The sequence below is a fragment of the Condylura cristata genome, unplaced genomic scaffold, assembly GCF_000260355.1.
Source record: "Condylura cristata isolate star-nosed mole 26May11 unplaced genomic scaffold, ConCri1.0 scaffold00008, whole genome shotgun sequence".
Lineage (NCBI taxonomy): Eukaryota > Metazoa > Chordata > Mammalia > Eulipotyphla > Talpidae > Condylura > Condylura cristata.
The window spans coordinates 2,121,232-2,132,521 of NW_004567109.1; the positions used below are offsets into that span (position 1 = coordinate 2,121,232).

An 11,290-nucleotide genomic window follows, 5' to 3' on the forward strand; every position below is an offset into this window, starting at 1 on the left:
GACAGGGGCCCATCTCGGCTGGGGGCTGTGTCCTCGGCTGCCGCCAGGCGATGTGCTCACCCCGGGTCCCCTTCAGCCGCCACCTTCCCCGGGCCGCCCCAGTCCCCTGCTCCCCCCCCCCCAGACAGGGGCCCATCTTGGCTGGGGGCTGTGCCCTCCGCTGCCGCCAGGCAGTGTGCTCACCCCGGGTCCCCTCCAGCCGCCACCTTCCCCGGCCGCCCCGGGCCCCTCTGGCCCAGACAGGCGCCCATCTCGGCTGGGGGCCGTGCCCTCCGCTGCCCCCAGGCGGTGTGCTCACCCCCGGTCCTGGGCCAGAGACCCCGGCCTGGCGCCCTGTCCCTGCCGGTGCCACCAGCATGTGGAGCAGCCTCACACTTGGGTCCCGGCGAGCCTCACACCTGCCAGCGTCGCCGGGACGCAACGCCCGTAACTCACCTGCTCGGCGCACCTGCTCCCTCTCACACTGCGCATGGAGTCCCAGAACCCCAGAGAGCCCATAGATTGGGGTGCTGGATAGGGGCTGTCAGAGACGCTGGCTCGCTCATAATTTCCGCTCTCCTCCCCGGCTAGAGGGGTCCAGCACGGACACCCCACCTCCAGCATCTCCCTTTTCCCTGGGAAAACTTGCGAAAGGCGGGGAGAGGACCCATTTTCAGAGTGGGGGGTCAGCCCAGCAGACCACAGCCCCAGAGTTGTGCGAGAGGAGGGGCTCAGGGGGACACCCCATGGGGGCACCTGAGGGGGTGGAGATGGTACAGGTCCAAAGAGCTCTGGAACCTTCCCAGGGTGGCGGAAAGAGGTTGCGGTGAGCAGGCGGGCAGGAGACCACCCAAAGAGGATTTCAGACCCCTAGTTACACCCTGCGGCACCTGGGGTGCGGGAGGAGGCAGGGCAAGCTCTGCCTTGCTGCCCTGGGCTTTCCGCGTGAAACCTAGCGCGCGGCAGCGCGGTCCGTTCTGGCGGCGGGTCTGGACTTCGGCCTGCAGACCCGCCTTGGACCAGGCGCGGCCCGGCTGTCGGCCGAAACCACTCTCCTGGCTGTTGCGGCCAACGGGGCTGCCGACGGCCCCGGGACCTGCCGGCTTCGGCACGCCCAGGGCCCCGGGAGCGCCCTCTGCGCAGCGCGTGAGATCGTGAGATCGTAAGGAGGCCACAGGTTCTGCGCCCCGGGGTGTCCCGTCCAGGGGACTCCTCCCCGGGAAGCACCGCGGCGCTCTGTCCAGGAGGGGGCAGGCGAGCGCCGCGACCACGCGGAGGCCGCTCGCGCTGCGGGCTGGGGGCGCCGGGTGGGGGTGGGGGCGCGCCAAGCCAGGGCGGCAGGGGCCGCCCCCAAGCCGCCAGGCTTCCTAGGCCCAGCCAGCCGCACCTACCGCCCTGCTGATGTGCTTCCTGATGAGGAGGTAGAGCAGGGGCAGCGTGACGTAGGCCAGGAGCTCCCACAGCTTCCCCGTCAGCAGCATCCACAGCACGTGGTCCTCCGCCTCCAGGTCGATCCAGCACCAGCCCACCGACACGTCGGACGCGTCATAGCCGATCTTCTTGAGCGCCACCGCGGCCGCGGTGATGGCCAGCGGGACCCCCCAGCTGCGGGATAAAGCAAACGGTGGCCGCCGCCGTCAGGCCCCTGCTCTGGGCCACCTGCCCGGGGAGACGGCCTCTCCCAAGCCCGGATCTGCAGGTGTGCAGGGAGAAACGCGGGCAGGAGTCCTCACACCCACACACCCTGGTGCCGTCCAGGGCACCAGCCCGGGCCCACCCAGGTGGCCTCAGGTGTGGACAGACACCTCTCTACCTGCTGGAGGCCCGTTCTCACTTAGAGTGAGAGTGCAGCTGGGGAAGGCCCTGGAGCTCCGAGCACTGCTGGGGGCTGGGGGGCCTGGGGCAGCCAAGCCCCCATCCCAGTGTGGGGCCTCACCCAGGGCCAGTGCTCAGCGCCCCGCCCCCCTGTGGCCAGAACCTTGCACCCTTGCAAAGCATCCTCCCGGGGGCCCCCAACCCCCATGCACGGGGGGTTAGGGCGCAGCACTGTGAAGCTCTCAGCAACCCCCGCAGCACGAGTTCAATCCCCAGCCAGGGAGTGACCCCCAGGGTGCAGCAGCCCTCTCCTGTCTCCCCGCTGCTCCCCTCAGCAGTGGGTTTCAGCGGATCCATCTGCTCTGCTCCTTACTCTGTCCCTGGTGAGTCCTCTCACCGCCCCTGCACCTCTGTACCCCAGTTCTGTATGCATAAATAAATCTTTAAAAAAAAAAAAAAGTAAGTTGGCCTGGGGGATGCGTGAAAGCTGGGCATCAAAGGGTGGGGACAGCCAGGCACCCACACAGGGTCTTGACCCTGCCCCCTGGCCTCACGGAGGGGTGTTCTTCACAGAGTGGGGGTACGGCGGGGTGTGAGAGCCCAGACCAGCGAACAGGTGAGCAGTGAGGGGCTGGGCAGGCCCCGCTGGCTGCTCGACGCCCCCGCGCTGGCTTCTGGGGGCGAGGGCCAGGCGCCAGGCCGACCGGCTCTGCCCCGGGGAACGGGACACAAGCTGTACCTGGTCCCAGTCGGTCACCTGGAGAACAAAGCGGTAGGTGGGAGGACGATGTCCCCCGTGAGACGCTGCGTTCTGATCTGGCGCATTCTGAGAGCAGGTGTAAGGAGCAGCCGCTCGCCTGACAGGCCGTGGTCTTTCTCAGAAGCAGGCTGACGTCCTGCGGCCCCAAGGTGCAGCTGATGATGGGAGGGGCAGGGTGGGGGGCTGAAGGGGTGGTGGGCTGGGAGGAAGGCACCTGACGAGCCCGGGGCTCCGGGGGCCGCTCGCCCATGCCCCACTCGGGCTGTGCCGTGCTTGGCCAGCGGTCTGTTGGAGCCGGAACTGACTTCACACTGAGACGCCTTGCCCCGATGACGCCGGAAGGAGTTGGGGACACTGGCACCATCGTATGTACCAGGTCAAGATGACCGGGAGGCTGGTAAGTCTGGGGGCCGAATGAGACAACTCCCAGAGGCTGCTTTGATACACTGATTCGCTTACGACCGTGTTCAAGGCGCTACACAGCAGCCAGCTGGAGAAGAGACGGCAGAGCCGTCTCCCGGGGCGGGGCCCTGTGCTGAGGACAGTGGCCAGCGAGTTGCAATGGAGAAGCACCTCTAGATTCAACGCCTGCCTCTGTGGCTGCCCGGCTAGTCAGGTAGCAGGACCGGCCAACCGGTGGCAGGGAGAGTCAGCCCCTGTGGGAGGAGGGCCAGGCCGCGCCTGAGGGCTTGGGCAGGACACGTGTCGCGCTCTGCGGGGGTGGGGGGCCCCAGGGAGAGCTGGGCACTCTCAACCCTCCTTGCAGTCACAATGACACAGGGGGGCAACCCACAGAGCGAAGGCATATGACAAAGGTCACAGTGGGGACTTCAGCATTGTCAATGCCCCTTCTAGGCAGTTCTTCATTGGGCAAGTGCCAGGCTGTTGTGTCAGAGAAAGGGTTATTGTTTAACCATCGTGCTGCCTGGGTCTGGGGACAAATGGCCCTGCACGAGGCAGCTCCCCCCTCTGCAGCATCCAACGCCAGATGGGCCTGGCCGGACCGGAGCTGAGTACTCCCCCGGGGTGGGAAGGGAGAACCCGGCAAGGGGTGGCTGGAGCAAGGGGCTGGACCCCAGACCTGCACCCACAGCAGAACATGTGCTGGGGCCACACCAGAGCTACAATGGGAGGTGCTGCCTCTGCATTACTGGGGTGCAGCTGGTCAGAGAGACCAGGCAGAGCCTGCACAGGGAAGCGAGCGTGGGCTCTCCGCGGCGCTCAGGGCATCTGTGGCGGGCGGGGAGCGGCCCTGGAGGTATTTCGTGGGAGGTGGAAAGAGGATGTGGACTAAGGAGCCAGTGGGAATGGAGTGGGAGGGCCATTTAGTCATCCTGCGAGGCAGGCCCGGCTAGGCCAGCAGGCTGCCGCCCAGCTCCCGGAAGCCCGCTGGCACGCTGACAGCCAGCTCTCCAGAAAACTGGGTGGGCACACGCACGTATTATAAATTACAGTGGCTGAAAAAGAGTTAGAGTGCACAATTTGTAAATCATGATGCCACTCACAATACTGCTCAGCGGAGACCCCGCCTCGCAAGACGGTTCTCACAACGTGCTTTTGTTGACTTTTTGCCAAATGCTAACTGCAGCCAACTCGCCAGTTAGCGAGTGAGTGTGGTTCCCGGGCTGAGGTTGGCTGGCGGTTTCGTTTTCCTAAACAAGCAAGATGAAAGTGAAATAAGGAAGACAGGACAAGACAGATACCAGAGCTTCACCGGTTTGACAGTGGCCAGAGTGACTTTCACTCTGCACATCCGCTCCTGCACTTTCTCCCGTCTCCACACCAGCCCAACGGGAGGCTTCGTCGAATCCAGCACAATTAAAAACGGTTAATTGAAAACTTTTTTTTAGTAAAGTTTTATTGGCACACAGCCACACGCGTGCCTTCACGGGCTGTCCACGGCTGCTCTCGAGCTGAAATAGCAGAGTTGAGCAATCGCCAGCAAGGACAGGCCTCAGAGCCAAAAATGCAATCTGGTTCTTTACAGGACGTTTCCTGACCTCTGCTTCAGACATCCGCAGGACAATGAGCCATGCCCTAATCTGCAGAGTTTGCCCACGTCCGTGGTGTAAATATTCCCACCCAGGCCAGTGCCCAGCCGCCACCGTGTAACTGGGAACAGCGCACAGAGCAAAGCATTCTGTGCCCCCAAACGGCACGTGACCCAGTAGCAGAAAAGCACAGGAAAATCAGGAGCGTGTACTGTGTCTTGAGCATTTCTACACTTTTTTTTTAATATAATTTATTCGTTTGTAAGGTTATATATGTTTTAATAACGGCTGCAATTAACAAGTGACTCAGAAAATGTCCTAAAGTTGAGCAACCGGGTCTCACAAGCTGGTTCTAAGAACCTCTGGACCGGGCTGAAAGGCCCCAGGGGCTCGTCCCGGAAACGGGGGGGGAAGCGCCTGCTTCAGACAATTGTGGGGCGGTGCAGCAACTGCCGGCCAGGGGGCCGCCCCAGCCGTGGGCAGTGCAGGCCTGCGCTCTCCTCCCTGCATTCCAGAGACAGGCTCTCCCGCTTCTGACGTGCCAAGCAGCAGCCATGGGCAAGGGCACCAGGGAGGGGGCCCAGCGGCCGCATCTGAGGGCGCGACGGGGCTGGCGCGGTTGAGACCTGGTTGGAGGGCCGCTCTGAGGCCCGCAGGTGGGCGGTTCGGCACTGCCAGGGCCCACCATGTGGACACCTGCGACCCACATCCTAAACCTGGGATTGTTAAGGCGGCCTGGGGCCGGCCGGTAGGGGAGCTGGGCCCTGAGCTGTCCTCTAAGGTTACAGAGTCCTCAGCCCCCACCTCGGACCAGGGGCGCAGCAGCAGGGGCCAGGGTGGGGGCAGGGTGTCCTGCTCCATCCCCGGGGTCCCGGGCAGCCCAGGGCCTGCGTGCAGGGACAAGTGAAAGCAGTGGCCAGTGAGCCTCCTTCTCTCCCAGCCTGAGACTCTGAGGGCGAGAGGAGCAGGGGGGCCACCCAGAGGGAGGGGAGATGCCCCGGAGCAGCATCCCCTGCCAGGAGGGGCATGGAAGCTCCGCCCGGGCTGAGGAGGGGGGTCCAGGCTCTGCCCTGTGCTTGTCTGGCAATCAGGCCAATCTCCAAGGCCTCGAGGCTGTTCTGGGCTGAGCTGTCTCCCCAGTTCCCGCTGGCATCCTAACCCTCCCGGACCTCAGGGTGTGCCTAGGTGGAAATAGGGTCCTTACAGAAGCGATTAAGGTGAAATGAAGCCACCAGGTGGGGGCAGGGCCCGAGTCACAGGGCACACGGCGGTGGCATCCTGGATCCAGGACGGGGACAGAGGAGGGGGACTTGCGGGCGAGGCCCGGACGCCGCCTGCCCCGCGGGGTCCCGACTTGCCGCTGCTGCAATGCAGCGCATCTCTGGGGTCAGGCCGAGGTCTGCGGTTTGCTAGGGTGGCCAGGCACACCTACACAGGCTTCCCCAGGCTTCAGGGAGAGACGGGCTGGGGCGGGGGGTCCACCCGAGGGCTGGGAACGGGCACCGCCCCAGCGTACCCTGTGGGTGGAGCTTGGGGGGACGCTCAGTGAGTCTTGGGGGTAAACTGATGTAAGCTGTCCACGCTGAGCTCTCCTTGGGGAGCGTAAGGGGCCCTCGGGGCTCTTAGGTTTTTCAATCTCTGGAGAAACTGAAGGAGAAGGGCGCCAGGAGCAGGCAGGGGCGTGGGGGTCCCCCCCGGGCTCTCAGCAGAGGTCGGCCGACCCCAGGGGCCCGTTCCCAGAACAGGGATGCTCTGGGCTCCCTTGGGAATTCCCAGCTCTGCCGGGCTGGAGACCTGCCCTTCCGGGGTCCTTCCAGACTCACTGGTCGAGGTGAGGAGACGCTTCCCCTTCCCTGTGCGGGGTGGCCCTGCCGGGCACTCAGGCGGCCAGGCCTGTGCGCACGTTGTGGATTCCTGCACTCCCCGCACCAGCGGAATCACTACAGATCTCTGGGCCGGGTGGTGGCGGCACCTGTGGGTAAGGAAGGAAAGGGGTGCAGCTTCTGTGGGGGCCTAGGGAAAGTGTGGAGTGTTAGCGTAACTTGAGGGTCAGATTGCAGGCAACAGTGTGCTGAGCTAGAAGTTCTGGGCGAGCTGGTGAAGGGAGTCACAAGGCAGCCGGAGGCTTCTTCCCTAACAACGGGCATTTACAGGGAAGTCTGGAGCGAGGTCAGGAAGTGGGAGAAGTTCAAGCGGTCAGCCTGCCAGGCCACCCTGAGGTCACCCTCAGCTCTGACTGGAGAGGGGGCTGGGTGCCACAGGGCTGCCTCTAGCAGCCCTGCTTCTGGGGGCACAGAGCCACTTCTGCAGGGGTGCACTTCTCACCCTGAGCCCGGGGTGGGGGGGGCCGACAGAGTGGGGTCTGGTGGCGGGTCAACTGGCCACTTCTGCTCTTAGCCACGGCCACGGGGCTCCCCTGCGAATTGCAAGCGCAGCAGGGAGACCTCGCCCTGCAGCAAGGCCCCCTGAACATGTCTTGGGGGATCAGCAGAGCCCATTCAACCCACGCTGCTTTGGGGGGCACTCAGATGTGCCTCTGTGTACACCCCGGCCCTGCGGGGCCCCACGAGAGCAGGTTTCCAGACAGAGGGCGAACAGCACCTTCCCTTTCAGGGCCACATTTCCCCTTTTCTGTTTGGGACCTCCCACTTCCCACCGCAGTGGGTGACGGTGAACTGGGGTGCAGGCGCCATAGCTTCTTTCCTCCCCAGGAAACTCTTAGCAAACTTGAGAGTGGGGGACACAGGGGTCCACTCGCCGGGGTCAGCCTTCGCCTGCTCGGCCTCCAGGGAGCCAGGGGAAAGGGTCAGGTGGCTGGAGGCGGCCAGCCAGCCCAGAGCCCTCACCTCGACCTGGGGCCAGGCGCTCCTGCCAGCTGCGCCTCCCTACTCCCTACCCTACACCCCCCCCACACACACCTGCAGGTGGGGTGCTTACTAGCACCTCCCTTCTAGGAGACAGCTGTTTGGAAGGCAAGGGGAGGGGACAGACACTTCCGGCCAACCTGACATATCCTGGTGGAAGTGACCCCACAGACACATTCCCCCAGGGCCAGGGCTGTGTCCTCAAGAGTCAGACTGGAGGCTTCTCCATACAATACAGAGCTTCCCCAGCACTCTCCAGCCTTCAAAAGGCCACAGCCAAAGAAAGGCATTCTCCCCAAAGCTGCCAAGCTCCAGGGGGAGGGATGGCGGGAGGCCTGAGGGTAAAGGGATGAACAAATGGCCCATAGCCAGATGTTTATTAACACAAAAGGGAAAACAGTCACCTGAGGGGGGATGGACAGATAACACCTGACCCAGCCACCAAAGTCTCACACCAGAGCCAGCACAGGCCCAGCCACCTGGGGAAGCAAGAGAAGGACAAGGCTGGACGCTGGTGGACGGGCCTTCAAGTCAACGTCGGGAAGCACCAGGTGGAAGAATATTCCAGATAGAGGGAGAGCAGAGATGGGAAAATGAAGCTGAGACTTCCTGGGTTCCCAGGGCTCATCCAAACCCCATAAAGTCCCTGGGCCACCGGCAGTGCTGGTGTGGCCCTGTGAGAGACACTGTCTTTGGGGAGTCCACATGAAAGGATTTAGGGTTCAGGGACATCTGGCTGCAACTTTTCTTTGATGGTTGTGGAAAAAGTAACTGGAGAGACTGAACTAACCGTAAAATGTGAGCAGTGGGGGGAATGTGGAGAGTTCCAAACACATCCTTGTCAAGGCAGGGAGGCGATATGGGACGGAAGGGGAGGGCTGCCTGGCATTCTAACCACCCATCGCCGGGAAGGCTGAGCAGGGGGGCCCTGGGGGTACCCATGCAGGAGCTGAGGCCTGCCCAGTCCTTGGCCAGATCTCAGGAGCCAGATACAATTCCCCTGAAGATAAAAGTTGAGGGCCGCCTGCCGCCTTGGCAGTGCTGGGGGGTGGGGCGATGTCCATCTGTAAAGGGAACTGGTCAGGTAGTGCCCTGGGGGCAGTCGGGGGCTTCTGGGAAGGTTAGATGCAAGATTCTATCTTGTATTCAGTTTTATAGATTTTTTTCCCCACTTAACAATGTATCAGATCCATTAAAAATATCTATAGCTTTTAGAGTTCACGGTCAGTAGTTTCTGGCTGCAAAACACTTCCAAGGGGGTGCAGTCTGTTTGCTATTTCTCTACTTTCTGGACACTGAGGTCATTTCTAAGTTTTCCCCAAGATAACGGGACCGAGCGGACTCCCCGCAGGTGCAGGGGCAGGGGCAGGTGCAGGTGCAGGTGGGTGGGTTATCACAAGATAAGCAGGGTTCTGGATCAAGGGGTGTAACAGACACTTTCTCTGGGGGTTCTTCCAGTTCACTTTGCCAATAACAATGTAGGAAACCCCAGTTTCCCAGGCACTGGTGGGGTTCCTGCCCTGCTTTGCGCTGTTCCTTCTCACTGGGGGAGCAAATGGCAGCTCGTTGTTATCATTTATATTGTTTTGCGTGCTGATGGGGCTGGCCTTTCCCTAGATACACTCATCCATCCACTGCTTTTCCTATTCTTACAATCTCCTCTGTCCATTTACCAGGACACTTGCCGATTTAAACCAGAACAGCGTCTCCAACTGTGGAGTCTTGATACTTTAACACTTCCTCCCTGGGAGGTCCGGGGAGCGCTGGTTCCCAGGGGCCTGTGAGGCCGCGGGAGCAGGAGCTGGCAGCCCGCCTGGATCTGAACGTGTCCAGGCCAACAAGTCCTTCAGCGAAAATAAACACCGCAAGCAAGGTGTTAGAGAGCCCTTGGCTAGGTCACTGCCCTCACGGGAGGCGCAGTGGAGAGCCGGCCACACGGGTTTGACCACTCCTGCCAGGGCTGGTCACGCTGCCGAAAGGGAGCCCAGTGGGATGAAACTGTCAAACTCATTCATGCTTGGGTCCTCGTAATTTTCTTCTTGAAGGACCAGGTGAGACATTGGACAGACAGGACGAACAACTTGCTTCTGTTGGCGCCAGAAGGAAGGGGATCCAGATTTCCTTACGCATCACAGAAAACACCTCTGGACCAGAAAAGGAAGTGTGTCTTGTAGCAGATTCTGCTACTCAATGGTCAAGATACTGGACCAAAGGAGGAAGAGATTCTTACAAGGAAAGGTCCAGCCTTGGGCTCCTCAGATACAAGCGGACTGGACATACAAGCCACCCACACTCAACCAGCTGGCCAAGAACTAATGACCTAGAGCCTGGAGAGGACTCGGTGGTCAGGTGGGCTGCTGCGGTGGGAGGGGCCGCCCGAGGTGTTCTCTCTGCAGCCCGCGGTGCCCGGGGCACTGTCTGAATGGCTCCTTGCAAAGCACTGGACTTGAACAGCTGAGAAGCAGACCCTTTAGACTCCAGGGACCGGCGGGCGTCAGTCCGGCAGCTTGGAGACCTGGAGGTCAAGTGACTCCTGCAGGCCGGTGATCTCACTGTTGTGAGGCACGCGGGACACCCAAGTGACCTGCCTACCAAAGTGCTGACTGTCCTCAGCCCCTTGGAAAGCACTCAAGCATGTCGCAGAAGGACCTATAATTAGCGTGGTATTCCGTGCTCCTATCTCAGGGAGGAAGGAGAGCAAACAGGCCTGTGGGATCCCTGTCTGGGGTTCAGCACAGCTGTGGACTCTTAAAATTACACCAGGAAGGGGCCAGCCTTCCCCAGCTGAGGGCCGCTGGACGGGAGGCTCCAAGGCCGGGGCAGGCAAGGCCTTGGCTTCCTCTGCTGACCGAGATACCCAGCAGCTGAGGCTCCTCGTCCTCTAACCTCAGCCTCAGAGGTGCCCACTCGAGAAGGCCAGGAAGACCATCTGGCTCGGAGACAGCAAGAGACTGGGTCCGAAGCTCAGAGACCACCAAAGACAGAGTAAAGACAGTCCTGCGTGGACTTTGCCGCAGAGGCCTGCACGCGGCCCAGGCAGGGCTGGAAGGGCTGGAGAGACAGGCGGCCCCAAACGGACCGCACTATCCACTGACTGGGGCGGCCGTGGGACTGGTCTGCTCTGGTCTCCAGCTGGGGCCCCACCTCACTCAGCTCCCAGAGGAGGGCCAGGGCTTCTCCCCAGGGGCTGCAGGGATGGGCAGAGGCCAGGGCGAGTGGGTCTGCCCCGGCCCTCCAGGGGCTTCCGAGTTACCAGGGCTGGGCTCCGAGGGTGCACTCTGCCCCCCAAGTGCCCACCTCGCTGCAGACTGGAGCTGGGACAGGCACAAAGGGACAGCCTTTGTGGTGATGCTCGGCCAAATTCACCTTCCAGGTGAGCCTGGCCCCTCCAGCTGACCCAGGGCTGCCTGGGCATGAGGCACACTGCCCACTGGCGGCCAGCCAGAGGGCCAAACAAGAGAAGACACCAGAGGGCTCAAGGGTCACAGGGACAGCACACTGGACCCAGGCCGGGTGGGGGCCAGAAGGAAGCAGTGCGGCCGCCACTCACCTGATGATGTGGAAGGCCCAGAACAAGCGGCTGGCCCTCGGCCCGTGCACGGCGCGGACGATGCTGAGGTACAGGTAGAGGGCGATGGCCACGGTCCAGAAGAAGGAGCTGGTGTTGGCGAAGGTGGAGAGGGCGCCCTGCAGCACGCAGTCCCACGAGGAGCCCGTGAAGTCCTGCAGCACCCCATAGAAGTAGGAAACGGCGGAGAGCAGGTCAGCCAGCGAGAGGAAGAGCAGCAGGCGCCGCGCCTGGCTGCGCAGGTCGGGCCACAGGGCGTGCGTGGCCACCAGCAGGCCGGAGCCCAGCGCCGACAGCACGCAGGACAGCAGCA

The 11,290-nt window shown here is 62.3% G+C and overlaps 1 protein-coding gene across 1 annotated transcript in view; it reads right to left on the minus strand.

Moving 5' to 3' along the window:
• Positions 1–11,288, minus strand: part of GPR157 (G protein-coupled receptor 157) — a gene marked incomplete at its 5' end in the record, with an annotated part of 14,542 nt that extends 3,254 nt beyond the window's left edge. The window contains 2 exons of the mRNA XM_004679310.2: positions 1,371–1,584; positions 10,960–11,288. Coding sequence (XP_004679367.1) covers positions 1,371–1,584; positions 10,960–11,288 — 543 coding nt within the window. The remainder of the gene's footprint in view (positions 1–1,370; positions 1,585–10,959) is intronic.
• Positions 11,289–11,290: the final 2 nt, after the last annotated feature.